The 27,905-nt window shown below is 43.8% G+C and overlaps 1 protein-coding gene across 1 annotated transcript; it reads right to left on the reverse strand.

The window, feature by feature from the left end:
- Nucleotides 1–351: 351 nt before the first annotated feature.
- Nucleotides 352–27,905, reverse strand: DHX8 (DEAH-box helicase 8). Its single transcript, XM_024760796.1, has 23 exons — nucleotides 27,648–27,905; nucleotides 22,939–23,024; nucleotides 22,365–22,437; nucleotides 21,865–21,950; nucleotides 21,068–21,177; nucleotides 20,339–20,680; nucleotides 19,815–19,959; nucleotides 19,518–19,721; nucleotides 18,739–18,826; nucleotides 16,877–16,974; nucleotides 15,770–15,917; nucleotides 14,550–14,731; nucleotides 13,202–13,396; nucleotides 12,710–12,895; nucleotides 12,374–12,584; nucleotides 11,339–11,520; nucleotides 8,971–9,111; nucleotides 6,031–6,186; nucleotides 3,520–3,657; nucleotides 2,905–3,033; nucleotides 2,530–2,726; nucleotides 1,872–2,051; nucleotides 352–1,043 (listed from the first exon to the last, which is right to left on the reverse strand). The coding sequence occupies exons 1-23, from the start codon at nucleotides 27,793–27,795 to the stop codon at nucleotides 824–826; spliced, it is 3,645 nt and encodes a 1,214-aa protein (XP_024616564.1). The 5' UTR covers nucleotides 27,796–27,905; the 3' UTR covers nucleotides 352–823.

Raw genomic sequence — 27,905 nt, forward strand, 5'->3', positions numbered from 1 at the left:
TTGCAAAAGGAAATAGGACACGTGCGTGTTGTGAGCACGGCAGGCGGGAAAGGGAGCCAGGGAGAGCCTTCTGTATTCAATATGCGGCATCTGTAACCACTCAGGCGCCCAAAGTGGAGCGCCTGTGCAGTGGATGTGGTTAATCACGGGGCGGTCCACGCAGAGCCGGACCAGCGCCAGTGCTGAGAGATAAGCCTGGAGGTCTGGCTGTGCGTCACCTTCCAGCCCAAAGAGGCCCCGGGCTCTGGTTTCAGGGGACTCTCCACTGAAGCCACAGATACTAACCCTCCCCACCCTCAGCCCAGGCCAACACTAACCCTTCAGCTAGAAGAAATAGCCACAGAAAACCAATTTTGTTTCCTTAAGAAAATAAATATTTGCAGGAGGTTAAGCAAAAGTACAGGGGCTGGACAGGGGCAGGAAGCAGGGCCAACACTTTCAGCGAGCTCTGTGGCTCCCTCCTCCAGAGTACCAGCTAGGGCATCAGGGCCCTCACTGAGTCCAGGTACCAGGTGCTCATGACTCCCCTTTCCCATCCGAGGGCTGCAGAAGTTTCCCGTCTTGGAGATGATGCAGTGTGCCCCCATGCTGGCTGTGAGCCCTGGCTGAGCGCCTTGGGGTGGTGGGGCTTGGAGGCTCTGATCAAACCAGGCGTAAATCCCTGTTTCTATTTTACCACCAGGGAAGAAATGAGAGACAAGTTTAGGAAATGCCCAGTTAAGATAGTCACTGGACAGCTGTATCCTCAGGATGAGCTTGTCATCAGTAAGAGCGAGGCCAAGCCCTGGCCCACTGCTGCAGAAGAGACAGACAGACTCGCCTCTCAGCGCCGCCGGAAGGCTCGGGATATTCTCCAGGCGTTGGGCTCCTCATAGCGGTTGTACAAGGGTTCAAGTCGTTGCTGCTTCTTCTGCTTGCTTAGCTTGGTCGGGTCAGAGACCTTGAAGAAGGCTGGAGCAAACTCCACGAGCCACCGGGGGTCAATGGTGGTGACCTCACGCATGTACTCCTTCGTGGTCAGCACCAGCTCGTGGTACACCACCCTGAGCGGGGTACAGAGAGAGGGCTCAAGCCTCCGATACAGGCCTGGCTCCACGGCACCCTGGTCCCTGGTGGGCCTCAGCTGAGCTTGCATTTGACCCTCTTACCTCTCCTGCCTGAGCCCTGAGGAGACTGTTTATGACAGCCACACCCCAATACTGAGGAGCCTGCAGACCTCTCACCACAGAGAACTGCCAGTTCCAACGATTTAAATGACACGGAGCCAATCACATCCCTTCTCTGGACCTCGGATTCCTGCTCTGTGAAATGGGTGGTTTTCTGGGCTGTATCCATAGAACTCTAGGGCCCTGACGAGGACCTCAGAGGCTGCCACAAGGGGATGGGGAAAGCCAAGCAGGCAAGGCTCTACATCTCCAGCCCTCTTCTACCACCATGGTGGCACCGTGGTTTTTAATTGGTTTTATGTTAGGGTGGGTAAGATTCCAATTTTTTTTAAAATACTACTTGAAAAATAAAAAAATTTTTTTAACCACCTCACTAGATAATCTCTAAGATCCTTCCTAGCTCTTACCCCCAAGATTTTCTCTAAAAAGGGCCTCGGGACTTCGCTGGTGGTCCAGCGGTTAAGACTCTGTGCTTCCACTGCAGGGGGTGCGGGTTCAATCCCTAGTCAGGGAACTAAGATCCCACGTGCCGCACAGTGCGGCCAAAAAAATAAAACTAAAAATAAATAAATAAATAATAAATTAAAAGGCCTGATATTGTGTCTAATGCAGGCTCCTGCTTCTCTAGAATAGGAAGTGCTGGGGGTGGGTGAGGATACAAACACAAAAGGCCAGTAGATCCACAAGTTCTCTCTGCCCACCTACCATTCGGGCTGTCTGTTGAAGAGAGCACTGGAAGGATGGATGTAGACCACCTGCTGGTCGATCAGTGTCCGGTAACCCTCCTGTGGGTCTTTCTTGGCAGCGTTCCGGAAGAATCCACTGCAGATGGCCTTCTGCACTCGGACTGTGGACTTACCACAGGAGACCACATCCAGCTTGTGTCTAGCAGGAGAATAAATCAAGAGAGGACAAAGGTGTGAGACTATTCTGCTTTCAGAGGTTCTATCTTCTGGAATGATGGTACCCAACACATCCTTCTTGGGGTCCCCAGAGTTGGCACCAGGACCCTGCTTCCAGCCCTTCCAGGGGCAGCTCTACACAGCGGGCAAGATGGAGGCCACAAGAGCCAGACACTTTGCTTAGGTTGTAATTCAAGCCAACTAATAATGTTGCAGACGCTTGTAAACAAAGAGCATTGTCAACAACTAACATATCATCTCCCTCTTAGGAACTTTCTGAAGTGATTCTCAGCCACATCCTCACCTGGGGAGGAGTACAACAAAGACGGAAAAGCTGGAGGAAAAGAGTTATGTGAGGAGCAAGAGGACAGGTGCCTACAGCTTCACAGGTTCGTACAGAGACAAACAGACACGGCATTCAAGGAGGTTCAACTTGAACATGAGAAGTCACCGGGTGTTACCTGTCCATTATGCCCAACATCTGCTTGCGAATGTCCTGGGCCCGGCGCAGAGAACGAGCCTGGATAAAGTTCTCATAGCACCATGGGTTGGAGAACTTATTGTTCTTCCAGGAGTTGTACACGGCCAGCAGGGTGAGGTGGTCCCCTTCGGTCTGGTGGAATTTGGCCTTCTTCTGATCTGCAAGGGCTTGTTTATCCTGCAAGCAGTGCGGAGAGGATCATTTTCCACCCCACAGCTACTAACTGAACATCCAGCAGTGCTGGGGAGCTCTCTGCGGCCCCATCAAGTGTCCACATTAAGCACTGTGGTGGCAACAGGCTGATTTCACCCAACTTCACCTGACCCCTATCTGAATGTGGGCCTGAACTCCCTACCTTGGGCCTGTAGAAGACATTCTGCACAGACAGCATGGACACAATGGTCAGCATTTCCTCACTGCAGCCTAGATGCACAGACATGATCAGCATTTTGCACAGCATTGGCTCCAGGGGGAACTCTGCCATCTAGAGGGAGAAGAAGAAACTACAATTGCATCCCTGGGGAAGACCCATCTGGGGTTGCTAGTGTAAAAACACTGGTCAGAGTGGGTAACAGACCACAGGAGGTTTACCTAAGCACTATGGTGTGGGATGCCTGGCTCTATCAGAAGACTTTTTTATTTTTAATTTCCCAAATAAACCCAACAAAATGTATGTGACCAAGAATATAACTACCGTTGGGATAGGTGGGAATTTTGCAGACATCTTTTCAAATTAAGGCTAAACTCAATAATATACCATGAGGTAAGATTAACTGAACAGAATTTCTTTTTCTGTAAAGAAGAAAGAGTTTTAAGTGATAGCGGAAAATCCAGGTTAAAAACAGGCATGTAGAATTCTACTCAAAGCTTATCCAGGGCCTCAGAGTTTAATCTTTTAAACAGAACAGAGTATGGAAGGTTAGCCAGGGAACCTTCCCCAAAGCACCAGAAGTTAGGTTCTGTCCCCTACCCTGCGGCCCAGGCGAGTAAGTAGGCCCTCGTCGTCCAGGGCCCCCAATGTGTATAGCTGCTCCATGGCTGTGATCAAGGTTTCCATTGGCGGGGCATCCATAAAGTCAAAGGACAGCAGGTCATTGATGCCCATGGCCTAGAACAGAAGAGAAGAATGTGTGTGATGGGAAGGTCAGCCTCAGTAGTGTTAATATGGAGGGAGACTACTTGTCACCTTCTCTCTTATATCTTCGACTGCAATTAGGAAGCCACTAGCAGGATCAGCAGGAATCTCCAGGAATGCGCCACACAAAACTCAAGACTGATAGAAAGCATATACTTTCTCGGGAAACTTTAAAAAACACTCTCTCAGAATGAGAGTATGTACAGCTTAACGACAAAAAGATAAAAATTTAAAAATGGGCAAAGGTAGACATTTCTCCAAAGAAGATATAAAAATGGCCAACAAGCACATGAAAAGATGCTCAATATAACTAGTAATTAGGGAAATGCAAATCAAAACCACAATGAGATACCACTTCATACCCACTAGGATGGCTATAGCTATAATTTAAGAAAGAAAAAAAAAAGAAAGAAAATAACAAGTGTTGGCAGATATGGAGAAATAGGAGTCCTCATATGTTGCTGGTGGGAATGTAAAATGGTGCAGCTGCTGAGGAAAACAACTTGGTGATTCACCAACAACTTAAACAGAGAATTACGACATGATCCAGGAACTCCACTTCTAGATATATACCCAAAAGAACTGAAAGCAGGGACTCAGACAAACACTTGTACGTTGAGTTCACAGCAGCATTTTTCACAATAGCTAAAAGGTAGAAACCAGCCAAATGTCCGTCAATAGATGAATGCATAAACAAAACACTGTATATACACACAATGGAATATTATTCACCTTTAAAGATGAAATTTTAACACATGCTACAACATGATGAACCTTGAAAACACCATACTAAGTAAAATAAGCCAGATCAAAAGGACAAATATTTTATGATTCCATTTATCTGAGGTACCTAGAATAGGCAGATTCATGGACACAGAAAGTAGAATAATAGTTACCAGGGGCCAAAGGGAGGGGAAAAGGGATAGTTTAGTTAAACGGGTACAGAGTTTCGATTTGGGATGATCAAAAAGTTCTGGAGATGGACGGTGGTGATGGCTGCACAACACTGTAAATGTACTTAATGCCACCGAACGGGACACTTTAAAAAGATTACGGTGATAATGTATCGTGTATTTTATCATAATTAAAAAAAAAAGACAACAACCAGCTTGCCCTGTCTCTTGCATACACAATTTCTCCTGTGCACCTAGGAAGTGCCTTGTACCATGTTAGGTGGCAGGGATATAAAGGCGACTAAGACATGGTCCCTGCTCTCAGAGTTCACAATGGTGAGACACGTGGACACAAAACCACCTGCAATCTGCCTGGCACAGAGTGGGTATTCGATACATTTGTTACCAAATTTGATGACTAAGAGCAACAAGTGAATGATGCACTATCCAAGTGTGTGTAAAGGGAGATGTGGCAGGACCTACGCTTTCTGTTTCTTTCCCATAAAGTGATGGTGACCATAAACACAGCGGGTGTTCAATAAATTCTTATTGTATAAGAACTACAAGGAATTATGTTAGCAATCAGTAAGCACTGTGCCCAGTGCCTTTACCTGCATTATCTCCTTTATGTTCACAGGAGAGACTATTAACAGCCCCCGCTTTTGAGAGAATAGAGGGCAGAAGGCCGAGCAGATAAATTTGCCAAGGACACACAGCTCGGAGCAGAAGTTTGAGCCACAGATGCCTCTCTGTTCTCACTCCAGAGACTGGGGCAGGTTTTTTTTTTTTCTGAAGCTCTGTTTTAGCCTCTCTTACAGGGAATGAATAATAAATTACAACAGAGCACTCTGCATCAGCAAAGTGCCAGGGCTCCAGCACAGCATCAGTGTGGGGGGGTGGGGTAGGGGGCGGGGGTGCCATCATCTAGGAAATTACTCATGCAGCTCCCCCTGCCAAAAGACAATGAAGGTCCTCACAGGGGACTGAGAGAGGAAGAGCAATGATTCAGAATGAAAACCAAGTCCCCAGGGGGCCAGGCTGAAATCTGTACTAACAGTTCCCCTTTTTGGATTGGGGGTTTTGCTTCTGTTCTAAAAGAACAGAATTGGATCTGAAAGTTAAAGGGTTGAGGGAAGTGAGTTTGTCCACAGTTTGGCACTGATTCGATTTTTCCTAATATCCTGTTTGAAAATGCTCCCAACTAAAACCTTTTATAACCAAATACCCTGCTGGTTACGATGGCAAGAAAAAAATGTCACAGCACACATGCCAATTTAGCCCCAGCCCCGCAGCAGAGAGGCTGTTATCACAGCCGTTTGCATTCCACTCAAAGGGACTGGTTCCATGAGGTTACTGAAGTATTTAAAAAGGTTCATAAAACTGAGATTCATTTACTAAGGCCATAGGATTGGACTGTTCTACCAAAGCATTCTAACAAGACAGTGATTTCTACCTTGAGTGAGAGCACTGTGCTTGCTAAGTTGGTTCTCTGGATTTCCGGCACATTGGTGGTCAGCATTTCATCTCGGTAGGCACGTTCTGTGTACAGCCTGTAACACTTTCCTGGGCCTGTCCTCCCAGCTCTGCCAGCGCGTTGCTTTGCCTGAGCCTAGAGAAGTGGGCATATAAAAATAACATATCTGTTAAACATTGCTTAACAGCTTTACCCAGGCAATCTGTTAAAAGAGGGGCACTCAGCGACAGGCAAAACCTAAAATGGGGTTTACTTCACTTCCTTTAGGGTCATTTCCAAGACTACCTACCAACACTCTTATCATCCCCTCTCCAACACTCAGCATTTCAGGAAAGTTTGTTCAAGTGAGGCCAAATACAAGCAAGTGAATAGAAGAAATATGGTAAAGATCACAGAAATATACCTTCAAAATAGTGTGGCAGGGGCTTCCTTGGTGGCGCAGTGGTTAAGAATCCACCTGCCAATGCAGGGGACATGGGTTCGATCCCTGGTCTGGGAAGAGCCCACATGCCGCGGAGCAACTAAGCCCGAGCGCCACAACTACTGAGTCCACGCGCCTAGAGCCTGTGCTCTGCAACGAAGAGTAGCCCCCGCTCGCTGCAACCAGAGAAAGCCCGCGTGCAGCAACGAAGACCCAACACAGGCAAAAAATTAAAAATAAAATAAAATATTAAGAAAAACACAAAATAGTGTGGCACATCATAAATGAGAGAGCATAACACAAAGTGACAAAACCCACCCTCCACAGTGATGACCAAATGTAAGTGAACTGAATAAATATAATGTTAATCATACCAGTGAATGAGTCTGCAGCTGTTTTAAAAATTCGGTTTGAGATGCTCAATGACAGGAGGAAAAGTTCACTCACAGAGGTGAAAAAGCAAGTTGCCAAACAATGTAATACTAATTTTATTTATTTTTTAATCTTAATGCAAATATACAAACTACCAGAAGTAAAAACCTAGGAAAAAAATACCTTAAAATGTTAACTGTGGCTAATTCTAATGGTAGGCTTGTAGATGAGTTCTATTTTCTTTATCAAATATCCAACAATGAACATATATCACCTTAATAATCAGGAAAATTAAATAATTAAAAACCGCATACTTACTACACTACTAGAATTGCAACCTGAAACAAACATGAAAAAAGATGGGCAAGAAAAACATCAAAATGATGACAGTGATTGGTGGTAGTAGGACTATGGGTAACTTCCAAAATAATGTAATATTATTTCTGAACTTATGGGAGAAGGGCGCTAATTTTTGAAATTAAAAAAAAAAAATGTCAGTTAGCCCTAGGTTGCTAGGAAACAGTGAACAGCAATCTGAAGAGGGCTGTTTTCTGACAAAACCATCTGTCTTATAAATAGTATCAGGATTTAGAAATTCCTCTGCCGGCTCCAAACCAAAGGACGGATTATGAAAGGTCACTACCCACTCAAAGGCAGGCAGCAATCACACACCGTGGCAGATTCCACAGCATTCTACAGGTGTCTCTCCAAATCAGGGAGAGCAGATAATAATAAATAATTTCTCCATCACTGCGAGTTGCATGTATCACCCCCAAGAGAACTGTACAGAGTACACATGCTGGGGCCAGACTGCCCTGGTTTAAATCCTGGCTCCACCAGCTGTGTAACAGGCAAGTCACATAACCCCACTGGTTGTCAGTCTCATTTGTGAAATGAGGATAATAATAACATCTACAACAAAGGATCAACTGAGAATATAATGAGTTCATGTAAGTGAAAGTAGCTGGGACAGTGCCTGGCACTTAGGAAGTACCCTGCAAGTCTTAGCTATTATTACTAAAGTTTCAAAATGAAAACAGCCTTATGGTATTATAAATTATGAAAGTAATACATACCTCTTACAGAATATTAAGACAATACATATAATATATATAAAATAGATAACTAATAAGAACCTCTTCTTCACTTTGTTGTACAGCAGAAACTAACACAACATTGTAAAACAACTATACCCCTATACAAAAAATTTAAAAAAAAAAGACAATATATAAAAGTACAGGGAAGAAAATGTGCTTTACCCATCAGCACAGTAACCAGCAGCACCACCAAGAAATAACGCTGCTAACATTTCGGCAACATGCTTTCAGTTGCAGGCACGTTTACATACACCGTGCGCAAGCACACACATTTTTAAACACAAACTGGATTATACTACTCATGCTATCTTGTAGCTCACTTTTTTCAAACGATATACCAGAGTTATATGCTTATGCCATTAAATATAGATACACACCACCATGTTAATGTCACATAACATTCTATGGAATGAATTTCCCATATTTTATTAAACTACTTCCCTTTTGGAGCTCATTTAGAATTTTTCCAGGTTCCCTCCAATATAAACAATGCTTCAGTAAACATCCTTTTCCATTACCTTTGGATATGTGTTCAATCATTTCTAACTTTCAGATATACTTCTAGAAGCAGAACTGTTAGGTTAAAGAAATGAACTTTTACCTTTCGGATACATTGTGGCCAAACTGCCTTCAAAAGGGATGATCAGGCTATTCATTTTTAAATATAATTTAGGTAGGAAATTATTCCATAATTACCAAAGAAACATATTATCGTCTCATGAATTATTACTATCTCAGATATCTGTGGCTAAGTGCAATACTTTAAAATATATGTTCTTACCACTTATATTAGATCATCTAGGGTGCTAGGATTCAATTTCTTTTTTTTTTTTAAGTTCCAGTTTTATGGGGCTTTTTAATGTTGACACACAATTCTGGAGATTAAAAACAAACAACACAAAATCTCCCTTATCTCAAGAAAGCAGCCAGCATCTTAAAACAATAAAATTCAAAATACAAAACCATAAAAAATTTCAGAAAAGCCCTAACCAGGATTTTCAGAAAAGCTGCCAGTAGAAGCTGCCATACCTGAGAAATAGGAGTTACCACGAGCTGGTCGATCCCAGTCTTAGAATTGTAAACTTTCTGCTTCACGAATCCAGGGTCCACCACATAGTAAATGCCGTCAATAGTCAGTGACGTCTCTGCAATGTTGGTGGCAATCACGACCTGCACGCAAGAAGGACACAGCTGGATTGAGCTGCCCAGGCTCAGCCCAGAGGTGTGAGAGGAGACTTCTGAACTCAGACACCTTCCCAAAGGGATTGTGTGGCTCTCCCTCTCTCTAGATGATTAGAGAGCACTTAACCTCAGTTTGGCCTCAAATGGGCAGAAGGGGAGATGCCTTCATCTTAAGGGTTAGGTTGGGGAGGGAGTGGTACCTGAGAGAACTGGAGTAGGAAAAAGCAGTGGCCAATCAAAGCCAATTTCATTTGGTGCAAATGGTTACATATCTCATTTTCTAGATCCAATGTTGATTACTACAATTTTAATTTTCTAGCACACTGGGAAGGCAGAGATTTCCTGGCATCACATGTGCCAGTGCAAAATGAGATTTTTCTTCCCCCACGGGGACATCTGGACTACAAAATGGGCTGTTTGTGTATGTGGAACAAGAGGGAGATTTTTTTTCTGATCATGAAATGAACTATAAGGCGGCAGAGGCATTTCACAGTTTGTGTGTATGCAGCAGTATATGTGATCTAGAAGATTATTGGTCTCAGCTTGGCACTGCCACTGTTCTTCCACCCAGAGGTTCAGATAATAAAACACAAATGCTCAGAAAAGTCATTGTTAGGAGGCACCAAAACATCTCACCCCATGCCAGCATCTTACCGGCCCTGAAACGCTTCTACCTGCCAGAGAGCGGCAGAAGCCCTCCCGGAGAGAAGTGTCATCACCAGGAACAGAACAGAGGAGGAATCACTGTCTTCCCACCAAACCTGCTCCTCCTCGTTTCCCTTCTCAGCACCATCTTCTATCCAGCTGCCCAAGCCAGAAACTGGTAGTCATTCCTGACTTCTCCCCTCTGCCCTTCCCTAAACCTCCAGGCATCCACTATGTCTTCACCGTTCTAACTCTTTAATGTTATTCAAATCCTTCTGTCTTCCAGATGGTTACTAGATTCATTGTGGTGGTCATTTCATAATATATGCAAATGTCAAATCACTTTGTAGTGCCCCTGAAACTAACATAATGTTGTACATGAACTACATTTCAATTAAAAAAGAAAATCCATCTGTCTTCCCTTCCTAGGTATATACTCAAGAGAAATGAAAACACATGTCCACACAAAGACTTGTAAACAAATGTTCATACCAGCATTATTCATAATAGCTAAAATGTGGAAACAATCCAAATGTCCATCAACTGATGAATGAATGAACAAAATGTGGTACTCTGTTCTGCAACAGATTATTCAGCAATAAAAAGAAATGAAGTGTTTATACCTGCTACAAGTAAAAGAAGCTAGTCCGCAAGGACCACATATTATGTGATTCCATTTATATGAAATGATGAAATGTCCAGAATAGGTGAATCCAGAGACAGAAAGTGGATTAGTGGTTCCCAGGGGCTGAGCAGAGGGGTGGATGGGGGATGATTGCTAAAGCGTGCAGGGTTTCTTTGAGGGGTGATGAAATTGTCCTAAAAATTAACAGTAGTGATAAATGGTGATTGATTAATGATTAATAATGGTAATTAATGGCTGCATAATTCTGTGAATATACTAAAAAAATTCTGTGATCATACTAAAGTGTACTGAATTGTATGCTTTAAAGGGACAATTGTATGGTATGTAAATTATACCTCAGTAAAACTAGTATTTTAAAATCCATCTGTCCCCTTTCCCACTGCCTCAATACACACACTCACAGTCAATTCCAGCTGCTGGAACTACACAGCTCCCTGAAATGGCCACACTCTCTCACCCCTCGGCTATCACAGCCTGTTCTGTCTACTCAGAATGCATGTTCTCCTGCCCTTCTCGTCTAGATGAACATCCACGTGTTCTTCAGGACTAGCTTAGATCCTCACTTCCTGTAACAACACTGGGTTGGGTGCTCCCCCACTGGGCATCCAGCACACCAGCAGCACGTTCACACTATATGTTAAAGGCCTGTCTACCGGTGGATGTCCCACAGCAGACAGAAGCCTGTCCTCAGACTGCAGCCCTGGTGTCTACCCCAAAGCCTGGTAGATGCTCAAAAAAATATCTGTCGAATGAAGGAAAAGAGAGGAAGAAGAGCAGGATCACATACAAGACCCCCATTCCTTAACAAACTGGTTGGACCACTTTCTAAGACATAATAAACAGGACTCACATACACCTTAAGCAATCCCCGTTAGGGCCAGCTGCATACAGCACATGGTTTCAGAGCACAAGAGCCTGTGTTACCTTTCTGCTACCAGGTGGAGCTGGGTCGAAGATTCGGGTCTGCATCTCACTGGGAAGAGCAGAGTACACTGGAAGGATAATCAACTCTGGAACATCAGGTCCCAGGGACTTCATTCTTTCATACAGGATCTCACAAGCAGTATCGATCTCTTCCTGACCAGTCAGGAAGACCAGGATATCACCTAAGAGGAGAACAGAAGCATTGACTTTCTGTGTGTGTGCCCTATACAAAGGCCACAGTGACATTCACCGAACTCCAAACAATGGAAAACACACTCATATTCTGACCTCTAACAAATCAAGAGGTTTTCATCTATCCATGTTTATTCATTTGTTTGTTTTTGGTTTTTCAAATTTTTAAAAATTTGTATCTATATTTAAATAGATGCATTTAAACCCTGCACACCATTATTTATATTTCCATCACCACCATTTCAAACATGCAAGCCTGAGACTTACAGACAGACCAATATTTAAAAGGCATTTTTTTAAACGTCTAAACTACAGATGGTTTTTTTGTTTTTGTTTGTTTTGGCCGTATCACAAGGCTTCCAGGATCTGAGTTCCTCGACTAAGGATTGAACCCGGGCCCCCGGCAGTGGAAACGTGGAGTCCTAACCACTGGACTGCCAGGTAAGTCCCTAAAAGGCATTTTTTAAAAGATGAGCAAAAATACCTACATTAGCGATTCCCTGGTGGCGCAGTGGTTGAGAATCTGCCTGCTAATGCAGGGGACACGGGTTCGAGCCCTGGTCTGGGAAGATCCCACATGCCGTGGAGCAACTAGGCCCGTGAGCCACAACTACTGAGCCTGCGCATCTGGAGCCTGTGCTCCGCAACAAGAGAGGCTGCGACAGTGAGAGGTCCGCACACCGCGATGAAGAAAGGCCCCCGCTCTCCGCAAATGGAGAAAGCCCTCGCACAGAAACGAAGACCGAACACAGCCAAAAATAAATAAATAAATTTATTTTAAAAAAAGAACAAAAACCTACATTAGGACTTGGTGTAAGAGGAAAAAATGCTCTTTCCCCCTACCTGGTGGCTCTGTTAAATGGATCTGCATGACAGTGATCAAGCTGGCATCCAGATAATCGGTTTCAGGTTCCTTTGTATACAATATTTCTACTGGGTATGTTCGACCTGGGATGGTGAAGATGGGAGCCTCATAGAAGTACTGAGAAAACTTCACCGCATCCAAGGTGGCTGAGGTGACAATCAGCTTCATGTCCTGCCGTTTCTGAACCGTCTAAAGGGAAATGCAACGTAGCTGACGAAAAAGGACTGCCCAAAGAGGCACAGGTACTCAAATCCAATTCCCAGAATTCAGTTCCCAACAGGTAGAATAAGGGTCACCAAAGAGCAGCTAGTTACCTTTTTCAACAATCCAAAGAGCACATCAGTGTGAATTGTTCTCTCATGCGCCTCGTCCAACATGATGATCGCATACTGAGTGAGGTCGGGGTCAATCAGGCACTCTCGGAGCAACATCCCGTCCGTCATGTACTTGATAACTGTTTCGGGGCTGGTGCAGTCCTCAAATCGAATGGTGTAGCCCACCTAAAGCAGAACAGAAGCTGAAAACCTTAAGACACAAACCTCTCCTTTTTGCAATCTCCAGGCAAGATTTTAGCCCAGGCTATTACCCATAATCTTAACAGACAGAATTTGACCAAGATGTACAATGACTTCCTCAAAGTAAAATCTGCCTTGGACTTGATCCTGAACAGATCAGTGATGACCATGAGAACCCTCTCTCTCAGGAGAAACCTGAAAAAAGGTAGAACTGCTCCCATTTTAGAGACAGAGATCTGGGCCTTTACACTTTCTTCAGGCATTTTCAGCATAGCTTCGCCAACCACTTACCTCTTGGCCTAAGCAACAACCAAACTCCTCTGACACTCTTTTGGCCACTGACATGGCCGCAACTCTTCTGGGCTGGGTACACCCAATCTTGCCCCTGGAAGTGTAGCCCGCCTCTGCCAGGTACTGGGTGATCTGCGTTGTCTTCCCAGACCCTGTCTCTCCGATGACAATCAGAATCTGATTGTCATGGACAGCCTGAAGACAGCCAAACATAAACACGGGCATTAAAATCTGCCGCACATTTTGGAGTAAAGCAACTGATTATGCTCTAACACTAAAGGAGAAGAAGGGGAAACAGTAGTATACACACGGAAGATGACAATCAGAGCTTAAATTATTTTTAGTGACGCATAGAAACAAATGCTAACAGTGATTTTCTATGAGCAATGCTCTTTCTTATTTTAATCGCATGTATGACAAATTTTAAACTTTATGAGAATTCTCTTTTTAACTGACTCAAATTTTTTTTAATTTGTTGGTTTCCTTAAGTTCATAAAACCACAAAGATGATGCCAAAAGCATAACTATCCAGATAGACCTAATACTTTATACACGTACATGTATTTTTTAAGTGTTACACAAACATGGTTAAAGAATTCAGTAGTAAATAAAAAAGTTAAATACAATGTTCCTTTCTACTGCCATTCCCAAATCTATAAAGTCACTTTACCCCCTAAAGTCACCTGATTTCTACACTGTTTATAACAGCAAAGGACATCCATCAACCTATACATGTCTATTAACACAGGACTAGTTAAATGAGCCAGAGCACATCCACATAACAAAGCACCTTAAAAAAAAAGGGAACAATGCTGAGCTATACCACTAAGGGGAAAAAGCTAAATACAGAGCAGTGTCATTTAGAAACACATACAGCTCATATAAAACATATAATATCTGTGTTTTCATATATATTTGTACTTCATTGTATATGTATAAGATGTCATTGAAAGGATTCCCTGGAAACTAGTAAACTCAGTTGCCTCAGGAAGGTTTAGTGGTCTTAAATCAGATCTCCAGAAAATGGAAATAAGTATCTGAAGCAAAGATTTGCCTCAATGTCAAGTCAAGCATCCCCGTTATTCTTATTGTCCAGAGCTATTTGTCTGTGCAACACAAGAGTCTGTCCACTTGCTCTAGGGATCCCTAGTTCAAACAGATTTATTTCCTCATAGGAAAAAAAATGTGTAGACTAATATATACATATTTCTTAAGTACTTGGAAATGTTTTTTTCCTATCACCTTCGGAAAAGCCACTTCAAATGTGCTAATTTCAATTAAAACATGTCATCCTCTTTTTAGAAAACACCCTGACTTCCCCACCAACACATCATAAAGGGCTTCTCACCTGGACCAGCTGCTCCTTCAGTTTGTAGATGGGCAGGCTCTCTCTCTGTTCAATGATTGACATCTGGGTCTTTTTTCCATAAGAAGCTTTGTTGCCCCCAAAGGCATGCTTCTTCCACTCGGGAATGTCATTGGGCATCATCCCGATACCCCTCATGTTGGCAGCAATCTGCCTGCCTTCCGCTGCAAAGGAAAACAGGCGACTTAGTATCATCCTCATGCTACCTCACTGCCCTCTCCCCCCACACTCAACAAATCACGTTTCTCCAGTACATCCCTCCTCTCTGCTATCTCTGTCTTGAAGCCACCATCTCGCTCCCCTGAACTACTATAAAAGCCTCCTAATTCACCGCATGTGTCTACTCTTGCCCCATCCAATCCATTTTGTAGGGCACCCTCAATAATCCTTTGGAAATGCAACTCTGATCTTGCCACTTCCCTGCGTAAAACTTTGCACCATTTCCCCGTGAACTTTAGGATTGAGCCCTAATTCCTAATGCCATCTCCAAATTCCTGGCAGCCACAACTCACCCCCCACCTCTCTGCCCATCATTCTCTCTATTCCAGCTACACAGGTCTTCCTTCCCACATCACAGCCTCAGCACAGGCTATTCCTCAGCCTGGAACATACTCCCCAATCCCCATGCCAGCCCCTTTGACAGACTAAGTCCTATTTATCCTTCGGGTCTCCACCTTCCCAGGGAAATGACCCACCATAGCCAACTATACTACCTGTACTTCTTATCTATGTAGCACTCATCGTGATTTGGTCAGTAATTTGGTAGTATTTGGTTAATATCCATTTTCCCCACTAAAATGTGAGCCTCAGAGAGCAGGGATCATGTCTGCTTCCTTCACAGTTGTATACCCAGGTACCTGACACAAACAGTAAGTATTTGTTATGACTGTATCCAGCAGTCAGTTAATATTTACTACACAAAGATTTATATGAAAAGAGAAGTTTCAAAGCTGTATTATCTTTGGAATAAAAATGTTTAAGTTACTCAGAAGAAAAGAGCCAGTCTAATGATTTGACCACGGTTACGAAAACATTTAAAAAACAAAACAAACCAAAAACGTGCTCTAACTGAAGGGAAAAGCTAAATCACCAAAGCCAAGGCTAAATCTTTAGTTACATACTGGCAGTGCCTTCGCCCTGTGTATGTGAAAGTTCAGATTTTTTTTTTTTGGAAAGTCCACAGTCCCCTCCCGGAGTCCTACCATCAGGTAAAGGATCAACCCAATGTTTGTTGAGTCCCATGGGAATAGAATCCATCTCTGCTTCCCGCTGGGCCTGCTTGAGTTCCCGCCTTTCTTTGGCGAGGGCACTCTGCATCATTGCTGCTTGGGAGAGGGAACCATCCGGGTTCTAGTGCAACAGAGGACAAAGCAACATCAGAATGGGGTCTCAGCATGCATTAAATAACCAGGAAATAAAATTCAGATGTTAAGCCACTCAAATCTGAAAAGAGGCCCACCCAGAAGAAAGTTCATATTAACACACCAGACTGCATGAAAGAAATGGATAAACTGTACTATATTCAGAGAAAATGAACAAGGACAATGATAAATCACTGAAGAAATTAGGGATTTGGGGCTTGAAGATGGAACCCCAAGAGAATGGACATGTAAGAAACAGATAAGAATTCTTCTGTATGGTCCTGAGAACTAAAATTGAGACCAATGAGATGCCTCAATAAAACATATTCAGGTCTACCTAAAGAAGAACTACTGATCAGATCCACCTGGGGATGGAATGGGTCTCCTCAAGGGCTGGTGAATGCACCACATTGTCAAGCAGACATGAGAAGACCACGTGGGAGGAACACTGAAGAAGGATACATGGGCGGATTACAAGCATCAGCTGGGCTGGGAGATCTTTAAGATACCCTTTTCCAAACCTAAAATTTTATCATAATTATTCAGTGAATTCTTCTCCTCACACTGCGCGTCACAAGCTTTCTACTGGGGGGCCCAATTGCTCAAGTGAACCCTTCAAAATTGCCCTTGAATCTGCAAGGTAATGACTCAAGCCCTAAAGCCTGGGCAAAGGCAGTGATGGTAGATCCAGCACTCATAGTTACCTCTGCTTCCTCCCAAAACACACTGAAATGAGAGTATAAGAATTTAAAAGGCAAAAACAACAAAGCCAAGTCAATCTTCCTCTAAAACAAAAATATTCTGGACCCCGACCAACAGTCACTACTACCTCCCGTAGCCTGAATTCTGCTTACTCAGATCTAGTAACCTGCTCTGAAAAACTGAATTGCCGCTTTAGGAAAAGAAGTTCACTTGACACGTCCAGGTTAGAGTCTCAGTGTTTCTCACCTTAACAATTTTGATAGGGCTCATGTCCATGCTTTGCTTGGTGTGCCCTCTCAGGAATGGAGGCTCTTCCTCAACCAGTTCAATCTCAAGGTCCTCATCTAAAAGTCCCCCAAAAGAAGAATTAGCCAAAGAAAAAGAGAGAAATGACTGATGGTTTTCACCAAAACAATACATTTCCACAAGCATCAGCAATCTTTATCAAAGATAGCTCCCAAGGTCAAAACTGTAATGCAGGTGTCTGTTTCCCCCTCCACCAGCCATTTCTAGGGCATTTGCGCCCCAGCCCAAGAACTGATCAGAGCTTTCTTCAAAAGAAGTTAAGCCTGTGGAAAAATGCTGTCTGACACTCTAAATGGCACTAAGGCATTTGCCATCCAACTTCATATGGAATAACTCCTAACCCACAATAGATTAGGGAAAAAAATTTTAGTTGGACAAATGGACAATACCAAATGCTGACAAGGACGTGGAGCAACAGAAACTCACTTACACTTATGGTAGAAGTGTAAACTGGTACAAAAACTTTAGAAAACAATGTGGACTCCCTGGTAAAGTTGAATAAACACATTTCCTACCACCCAGAAATTCTCCTCCTACATGTTTAGGAAAAAGAGACGGTCTTGCATATGTGAATTAAGAGACAAACACAAGAACTTCATAATAGAACTATTCATAAAGGTAAACAAAAAAACCGAGAAGACAGCCTATATGCCCATCAAAAAGTAAAATGAGTAAATAATGGTAAATTTATATACAGAAAAAGTCTACAGCAATGAAAACGAGTGAAAAATAACTATAAAAATCAACATAGAGGGACTTCCCTGGTGGCACAGTGGTTAAGAATCCACCAGCCAATGCAGGGGACACAGGTTCAAGCCCTGGTCCAGGAAGATCCCACATGCCACGGAGCAACTAAGCCTGTGTGCCACAACTACTGAGCCTGTGCTCTAGAAGCCGTGAGTTACATCTACTGAGCCCGCATGACACAACTACTGCAGCCCAAGTGCCTAGAACCCATGCTCCACAACAAGAGAAGCCACCGCAATGAGAGGCCTGCGCACTGCAACGAAGAGTAGCCCCCACTTGCCACAACTAGAGAAAGCCCGTGCGCAGTAACAAAGAACCAACACGGCCAAAAATAAATAAATAAAATTTTAAAAATCAACATAGATAAATATGGAAAGAATGATGGTGACTCAAAAAAAAAAAAAGTTCAAAAACAGACAAACTGAACAATACAATGTTTAGGGATAGATATACAGTAGATAGTAAAACGCTAAAGGAAAATAGGAAATAATTAACGCAAAATTTAGAATGGTGGTTGCCCAAAGGAGGAAGGAGGAAGATCTAATCAGAGAGTGGCATGTATGGGTTTCAAAGGTATCGGTAGGTAAAGTTCTACTTAACTGGGTGGTAGGTACACAGATGATCATTTGTTATTGTTATATAAACTATATACACTTTATTAAGGAATTTATTTCACCATTTTAAAAAATTGCCTATGGGCTAAGTCAAAAATTATTCCAGGGCAACTCAGAGGTAATCTAGGCGGATCCAGGGTTTACAGAACAATTACTAAAAATGTGAGATCAAATTCACTCCGCAAAATACAATTATGACTTTTTATATCCTAAAAACTGATTATAAGCAACAAGTGTAACAATATATACATATTTATCAGAAAAATGAAGCTTTTTGCTTCCATCGTAAGGAGACCCTTTTCCTTTGAGAGATGAGTGGTGAGACCCAAGGAACAAATGAGTTTAAGCACTGGGTTAAACTACAAATAAACCCTATCCACGGCTCAACTTGCCAACTGTCCTCCCAACCCATCATCCTGCTCCATCTAAGTGGCTGGTTACCTTCTTCATCATCCACTTTAGGGAGAATGCCGGTCTCTTCATCAAAGTCTGGAAACTCCTCTTTGGAAAGGACATTGGCAGCAATCATCTAGCCAAAGGATAAAAGGAAGCATTTGTCACCTGCTAGATCAAAACTCTTCTTTGGTAGGAGAGTTAATACAGAGATTTCATGTAGGAAACCAAGGTTTTTTCCTCTGCTGATCCAGGACTGCAGGGCCTTGAACACCGTATATCCCATCCCTAGGGGGGCACGACAACATGCCCCCAAAAGCACAGCTCAACGGTCTCGTCCCCAGGGTGTTACCTGCTCCCTCCCTTGACTCCACAGCATTCTGCGCACCCCTTACTATGTAATATGTAAGTCTTCCCAGTTATGTGTTTCAATCTATCTCCTCCCCTGGAGGAGAGATCCTCAAGGGTAGGAAGCATGATAGGTCCTCATAGCCCTAGCATCTGCACAGTGGCCTGGCCAACAGCGTTTTTATGTTTACTGACTAATGATGAAAACAAGAATGAACATTTATATGACACGTAACACAGGAAGGCACTAACCTAAGAGCTTCACTTCTACTAACTCGTTTAATGCCCACAATGTCACCACTGGCCCTGTTTTACAGATGGGGGCGTGGAGGCACAAAAAGGTAGTGTAACCCGGCTCAGGATCACAAGCTAGCAAGTGGCCTAAAGTCACCCAAGCCATCATGCTCCAGGGCCCGCACTCCTAAACACCATGCTACCTGCTGAATGACTACGTGGCCGTAAGAGCAAATGGCCCCAACCTGCTTGATCTCCCACTTCTCCGGGTCAGAAATGCGGGTAAGGCGCTTGCGCTCCAGCGAGTCGTCCTCTACTTCAGGGGCACTGACAAGGGAGAGGTGGGTGGGTCTATCCGGATTCCTCATAGAGGTCTCCTCGTTGGTCTCCCCGACAAGATTCCGTCGTCGATTTGGGTTTAGATCTTCTCCAGTCTCTTGATCCACATCCTAAGGCACAAAAACAAGGGACAGAGACTACCTGCCGTCCTCTTACGTTTCCCTGGCCATCAGCTGTGGAAACCGGCTGGATATCTCACCTACCTTCATGCTCAAGCTGGTCTTGGTCCCAGTGAAGGACAGCACTTTGACCTTGACCCTCTGGCCTTTGCTCACCACATCAGCCACATTGGCCACACGGCCTTCCCGGCGGAGCTCAGAGATGTGCACCAGGCCTTCCCACCGCTTCCTAAGGGAGAGTCACACACGTCTGGAACATGCCTAAAATACTTTTTCCCCAACCGATTTCCACCCTTGTTGGAAATGAACAAAGGGAAATGGTCTTAAACTCAAGAGGAAAGTTCCAAGAAGGTGGCCAAACAATAAAATAGGATTACCACCCTCCCAGAGAAAAAGTTGGGGGCCAGGGGGCAACAAATTCTCATCTGTCTCAACCAGCAAAAGGGCAGATCTCCCGAAGGCAGAGGAAGGAATAAATGGCTCTATGACATTTCAAATAAAAAGTCAACTTCTAACAATCTGATACAGTAATTTTTTAGAATGTGAAAATCCCGTGATAAAAGAAATTCTGTCCTTCAGTGGTGTGAAAGAAGAGTACCGGCCATTACCTTAGTCCCTCCAGCTGCACAAAGCATCCAAACTGCATGATGCTGGTAACTTTGCCGTTGTAAACGTCCCCGATGGCGGGCTCTTCTGGGGGAGGGCGGTCCACGTGCTTATCCCGCCATCTGTCCAGATTCCTCTCCCCATACTTGTCTCGGTCTTTCCGGTCTCTGGGGGGACTCTGACTTCTGCTCCTGGACTGATATCTAGACTTCCCCTTATTCCTCTCCCGGGTCCGGGAACGTGATCGAGAGCGGGACCGGTGTCTCCGCTTATGGTCTCTATTGCGGTCTCGGTCTCGCTCGCGGTCTCGCTCTCGGCTCCGCTTCTTCTTCTTTGTCTTGTCCCTAACAAATCAACAAATACCTGTCTGAAAAAGAAACCAGCCCAATTCCATCTTTGCCTTCCCAAGCACCCAGCACAGTGCCATGTACATGGCAGGTACTCACTAAATGCTGAACTGAACCAGAGTTTCAATAACTATGACATCCCTGCAGGCCAATAAAGGAGGCCACAAACATATTCATCCTCTTTCAACCTGGATTTCTATCTTCTGAACACCTCAGCATGTGCTGCATAAACATTCCCGACAGGGCGCAATGAAAATAGATGCAATAGTATGGCACGTGGCCAGTCTAGATTCTGTAAACTTGCCCAAAATTTTGCTTGGCTGGTCCAGAATTCAACTATCACCATATCCTAAACTTCCAAAGGACAGGACGCTAGGGACAAACCGGTGCTCAGCATCTCTGTGCTTCTCCTGGCCTGCTGCGCTGGGCATCAAGGCCTCCAGTTCTTTCAGGACATCCACAGCGACTTTCACATCATCCTCATCCAGCATGGTCTACAGGGGCAGAGGCAGCCAAGTTAGGAGAAGAGGGGACAAGAAAAGTCACTCAAGAATCTGTACTTCAGGTACCTCTACAAATCTAACACCCCCTACATTTCTGACCACTTATGTAAAGAAGCAGAGAGGACAGAGATTTCCAACACAATTTGAGAGAGAGGAAGAAGGTATGAGCAAAGGTTCCTGGAAATCATTTCTACACTTGGCAAATCCCCCTTGTCCTTAATACAAGCCTATGGAAGGCAATTAGATATCACTCCTCCCGTGAAAGCATGAAAATGAGGATTATAAACAGAAAACAGATGTCAAAACTTTTTTCTAAAATTAGAAAAATTAAATGTCAGAAAAATTAAATGACATCTAAAATTAGATGTCAAAATCTAATTTCGCACATCAGGCATCTGTTCCAGAACCTTAAGTTGTTTCATACTAGTTCCAGATCCCCAGTCACTGCTTTCCATAATTCCCAATCCCATTTCCCTAAAATATGGTTCTCTGAACCCTTTAACACTATTCTATACAACAGTATGTGCTCAGGGAGTGACCACTTTCACTTTGAAAAATATGTTACAGTGTAGACAAACTTAAAATTAATAACTAATGAGACAAAGAAAAGGGGTGAGGAGGGGGGAAAATGCAGTTACAGCAGACACCCTCATCCTCATGCTCTCATGATAACAGTACCCGAACTGAAGGGTTGTCTGGCTGGCAAAGGACTGGAAAGAGTTCCTTCAGCTTTTCTTTTTCAGTTTTGGGTTTAACAACTGGATCTTGTTTCATTAAAGCGCATGAAGGGGTTAAAAAAAAAAAAGATATATTTAATACTCTTAGTGGTTAACAAGAGAACTTCAACATTAGATTTGCATCAAACTAAAAACAGAACATTTTTCTACATATTACTCACATACATTACTATAAACGAAATTCAATTTTCAAAAAAAAAAAAAAAAAACACTGATTACAAAACCCTTAACAAACTATCCTGGCGTGGCAGTGGGGAGTATGATTCAGCATTCATTTGATTGGTTATGTCTTATCATTTTAATTTTGTCTTAAGTCACTTGAAAATTTTACTAGAACATATACTTGCTCAGCAGCTGCTGCAAGGGAAATAAATGCAATTCACAGGACGCTTACAATCTAAACTATTCTGGAGATGAAGCTTGGCTAGGAGCTCTGCTCACCTTTGCTTGTGGAAGGCTTCGCTGGAGGCCGCATGGTTTGTATGAGACGCAGCAAGTTACTAATAAGAGAATCCTTTGAAAAGAAACAACAAAAATTGTCAGCTCCTGGATCAGTGCTTGAAAACACTAAGAAAAGGGGTGTCCTTTAGAAAAGGGTGGTTATGCACCTGAATTTGGCTAACTGGGACAAATGAAGCATACAGCGTCAACCTAATATGGCACGAACCTAGTAACACAGCCTCAGAGAAAGCTATTACTTAGGGCTCTTTGGGGGGAAGTAATTTAGTTCCCATCAACCATTTTATTTCCCATGGTTTAGAACTACCTCTCAAACCTAGACTCTTGCTTTTCACTTCCTGATTCACAGAACAAGAATGTAAACACCCATAAGGACTTAATAATGGAAATCCTGCCCCATTTTCCTAGAAAGGTGTCACAGGTAATTCGGTTACATTACCACTGCTTAGTGGCATGAAAACATCACACTTAACGGCTTACTTGATTGGCATGTACTATCAAAATTTAAATCCAACAGTGACATTGAAACAAAACAGGGTTCTCTACATACACATACCGTGAATTCTGCACCATTTTTGACCAGTGAAGCCTTAAAAGTATCAAAGGTGGTATTTTTCTCAGCAAGACTGATCACAAATTCAGCTGCAAATGAGAAAAGGGATTACAACAAGAAGAATGGAGACTTGAGCAAGAAATCAGTTTCAAGTATGTTAAAAATAAAACCAGGGCTTCCCTGGTGGCACAGTGGTTGGGGGTCCGCCTGCCGATGCAGGGGACGCGGGTTCGTGCCCCGGTCCGGGAGGATCCCGCGCGCTGCGGAGTGGCTGGGCCTGTGGGCCACAGCCACTGGGCCTGCGTGTCCGGAGCCTGTGCTCCGTTGCGGGAGAGGCCACAGCGGTGGGAGGCCCGCGTACCGCAAAAAATAAATAAATAAACAAATAAATAAAACCAGTTGGGTTATCCAACAGTCATAAAAACCGAAGACCACCATTCAGTAAGGGTAAAGAAAGAATTTAGACTACCAAGATTAGCCATGTATAGTCTAGTTAATTTTCATAAGTAAAAAAAAGAAATGGCTCATCAGGCCCTTGAGTGTATTTAAGGGAGGAAGACCTCCTTGTCCCAGATCACTGTACTCTCTTCATGAAACTGCTAGATATGTACTCCACCATATAGATTCTAGAGGCAACCACGTCCAAGAGCATGAGCCCATGTGCATGTGTACATGCACGCACACATGGACACACGCACAAATAGGATGCTTTCTACAGTTTCTGAAAGGACACACCTGATCTATATATGAGGGCCAGGCAGCTGCTGGATGGTACAACATAAGAGTCGGTGAAAGACTCACTTGCCCCTCTCCCCCTGATTTTTCTCTACAAACCGGCTTCATTTTGAAATTTCTAATATTAGAACTATTTATTTTTTTGGCGGTACGCAGGCCTCTCACTGTTGTGGCCTCTCCCGTTGCGGAGCACAGGCTCCGGACGCGCAGGCTCAGTGGCCATGGCTCACAAGCCCAGCCGCTCTGCGCCATGTGGGATCTTCCCGGACCGGGGCACGAACCCGTGTCCTCTGCATCGGGGACTGCACGACCAGGAAAGCCCTAGAACTATTTATTAATTACGAGACTTTCGGGAGAAAAGTGCATTATGATAGGCTGAGATAATAAGCCTCACACTGTAAGTTCCACATGAAAATTTTAAAGATTTCATTTGGATTTCTTTTTTTTCTTTTTTTTGCCGCACCACTCCGCTTATAGGATCTTAGTTCCCCGACCAGGGACTGAACCTGTATCCTCCGCAGTGAAAGCATGGGAGTCCTAACCACTGGACCGCCAGCAAATTCCCTTCATTTGGATGTTAATCCTTCAAAAATAATAATAACATGGAAGATCTGGATAGCTAACTTATAAACTAGTAACACCATACCATTTCCATGCTGAAATTTGCCTTTACCTTTTTTATGACATTAAGTGAAAGCCAGATGCCATCAGCTTTTTTTAAGTAACAAGTTAATAACAACATCCGTGGTTAAGACTTTTCAAACATATACTACATGCCAGGCACTATGCTAAGTGTTTCACATGGGTTATCCCCATGGTTCTCACAACGACCCTCATAGGTAGGTACCATTATTGTCCCTGTTTTACAGATGAGGAGGCTGAGGGTTCGAGACAGTGACTTACCCAATAATAATTGGTGGAGCCAGGACTGGAATCCAGAAATCTGATTTCAGAGCCCAAATTCTTTAGAGAAATGTGGAGGGAGAACTAAGTCACATGGTGCTAGTCATACAATGCTCAAAAGAGCCAAGCCTAAAGCAGCCAGCGGCATATTCATACTGTAGCCGTCATTAATGAGGATTTTGTTTTTTAATTTTCAGAATTACATGAGGACATCATTAAATTAAGTACCAAAAACTGGATCAGTAATTAAAAACAAGCTCATTGTTGAAAACAGGAAAAACAATGAGACTGATTTAAATGATAATACATCAAGGTCAAAATCAAAAGAATCAAGTCAACAAATAAAACACAAAAGAAGTAAATATATACCTTTTTGTTATTAAAACCAACTCTGGCAATTTAGTTTCATCAAAACAATATTGTTGGACTTCCCTGGTGGTGCAGTGGCTAAGAATCTGCCTGCCGATGCAAGGGACACAGGTTCAAGCCCTCGTCTGGGAAGATCCCACATGCCGCGGAGCACCTAAGCCCGTGTGCCACAACTACTGGAGCCCACGTGCCTAGAGCCTGTGCTCCACAGCAAGAGAAGCCACCACAATGAGAAGCCCCCGCAACACAACTAAGAGTAGCCCCTGCTCCCCACAACTAAAGAAAGCCCATGCACAGCAACAAAGACCCAATGCAGCCCAAAAAAATAAATAAAATAAATAATTTTTTTAAAAAAAACAATATTGTTTATCACACTTTTCCAATATTAGTATTTTTAATGTTACTGTTTTTGTAATTCTGTGTTTAACAGTGTGATACTGTGATTTATAAGAAGAAATACATACTTGGTCTCCATTCCTGGCATGGAGCTCCTAAAACCCCTGGAATTTCCTAAGTGCAGAGAGTAAGTTATCTTTTTTTTATGTTCCTGAGATAACCTTAGGAAAGCCCCTAGGTAACTAGGATGAGGGCTAGTTGCCAGGGAAATCAATCAGGAGATTAGAGGGCTGGGAGTGGAGAGGGGCTGGAGATTGAGTTCAGTCATCAATGGCCAATGATTTAATCAAATGTGCCTATACGGTGAGGCCTCTATAAACACCCAAAAGGACAGGGTTTGGACAGCTTCCAGGATGGTGAACACATGGAGATTCGGGGAGAGTGGGGCACTCAGAGAGCATGGAAGCTCCTCTCTCCTTGCCACATACCTTCTTTTTAGCTGTTTCTGAGTTATATCTTTTTATAACAAACCAGTTAGGGACTTCCCTGGTGGTGCAGTGGATAAGAATCTGCCTGCCAATGCAGGGGACACGGGTTCGATCCCTGGTCCGGGAAGATCCCACATGCTGTGGAGCAACTAAGCCCGTGAGCCACAACTACTGAGCCTGTGCCCTGAAGCCTGCGAGCCACAACTACTGAGCCCTTGTGCCACAACTACTGAAGCCCACGCGTCTAGAGCCCATGCTCTACAACAAGAGAAGCCACCGCAGTGAGAAGCGCGCACACCACAACCAAGAGTAGCCCCCGCTCACCACAACTAGAGAAAGCCCACGCACAGCAACAAAAGACCCAACACAGCCATAAATAAATAAATAAATATAATAAACCAGTTAGTAAAATGTTTCTCTGAGTTCTGTGAGCCACTCTAGTAAATTAATCAAACCCAAGGAGGGGTTGGTGGAACCTCAGATCTATTGCACCTGACAACTTGGACTTGCAAGTGGCCCTCGAAGGTGGGGGCGAGGCAGTTTTGGTCTCAATAACTTTTTGTTTCCTCTAAAAGAGGCTAAGGCATTAGTACACTGTAGTTCAAAAGACAGAGAGAGAGAAACAATGTAAGCGCACTGACTGAGAGAATCTACCTTGTTCTCTACTGTATTCCTAAGCCTCTAGCTCAACAAAGGTTTGCTGAATGAAGGAACATATTACCCAGAGAGATAGCAAATCGATGAGAATATCACCTCACTATTATCTAAAAGAGAACACTGAGGAAAAATGACACAGGATAGGTACATCTTGATGGGAGGCAAGAGAAAAGTGAACTAAAATATACAGGTGCTATACACTAACTAACCCTGTGAAGAACACAGTATCATACCTATTTCACAGATGGGAAACACAGCTTCACAGAAATGACATCTTACCCAAGATCACACATCTAACTTCCCTGACCCCTCTTTGTCATGCATGTGTCCCTTCCCTTCCATCCCTCCAATTGATGACTTCATCTTCATTTAGAAAACAGAACAGTCACATTGGAACTCTCTCCCTCATCTCCCTACCACCAGTCCCTAAATCCATCTGCATCTACAACCATATTCTGTCCTCCTTCCTGTTAAAATGGATGAAGCATCCCTGTACCTGTCAAAAAATCCCTCCACTCATGCTCTCGACCCCATCCATCCCTCTGCTTGCATAAGGACTCCACCTGCCTGTGGCCTTAAGCTGTAGGACCCCAGTCTTTTCCATTTTCTCAGTTTGGGTTCTCCCTGTATACAGTTTGTCCCAAGACGTCTCATGTTTGACAGACACTAGACATTGGTGCTTGAGAGACAGTATAAGCATGAATGGTTAAGAGCGCAGTTAAAGCCACAGACTACAAAAGACTTGGATTCCAGACCAGGCTCGCTCACATTTGATATGTGATCTTGAGGGGTGTTACTTAATTACTTGGAGCCTTGTTTTCTTAAACTATAAACAGATACTATCTCACAAAGTGGTATGACAACCAAATAAGATAATGTAAGTAAAACACTGAGCATAATATCTGGCATGTAATGAGAACCCAGTAAGTGTCTGCCATGAACATCATCATCATTGCTGTTGTTAACGCTGTTTAATTGTCTGTGGCTGAAAAAAAAATAAAGAGATGGCCGCTCCAGGTTTCACCGACAGCTCTGGGAAATGGTTTCTATCAGCTCAGCCCGGAGGGCTCTCAAGAGGAGGCCACTGCCGCAGGTTGCCTGGGCCAAGTCTCTGACAAAGAGACAGACTCACACGGACCCACACGCTCGGTCCATCAATCCCCTTTCTCCTTCCCCTTCCCTCAAGCCCAAACCCAGATGGCGCAGAGACCTCCGCGGACTCACCCAGATCCTTGTCGTTGATCCCCAAGTGATTGTCCAGCTCAGTGCAAACCTTCGACACTAAAGACAGATACTCGAGTTTGGCTAGTTCTTCCGCGGGGCCCAGCTCTGTTCCGGGTACGGCTGCCGCCGTGGCCACGGCCACCGCCATGGCGACGATTTGCCCCGGGCCCCTCACTGCCAGTCTTCGTAGCTACTGTACCCGCCGGTCCCCTCACTGCCGGTCTTCCTAGTTACTCCCGCCCCGCTCCAGCTTCCTCT

Source organism: Neophocaena asiaeorientalis, unplaced genomic scaffold (genome assembly GCF_003031525.2).
Source record: "Neophocaena asiaeorientalis asiaeorientalis breed wild unplaced genomic scaffold, Neophocaena_asiaeorientalis_V1.1 scaffold30, whole genome shotgun sequence".
In the NCBI taxonomy this organism is placed as follows: Eukaryota; Metazoa; Chordata; class Mammalia; order Artiodactyla; family Phocoenidae; genus Neophocaena; species Neophocaena asiaeorientalis.

Coding starts and splice junctions, on each gene's coding strand:
- DHX8 (XM_024760796.1), bottom strand. CDS start 27,795: ATGGCGGTGGCCGTGGCCACGGCGGCAGCCGTACCCGGAACAGAGCTG. Junction 2,052..2,529: donor ATGTTGGGCATAATGGACAG/GTAACACCCGGT, acceptor TTCTCCTGCTAG/ACACAAGCTGGATGTGGTCT. Junction 1,044..1,871: donor TTCAACAGACAGCCCGAATG/GTAGGTGGGCAG, acceptor TACCCCGCTCAG/GGTGGTGTACCACGAGCTGG.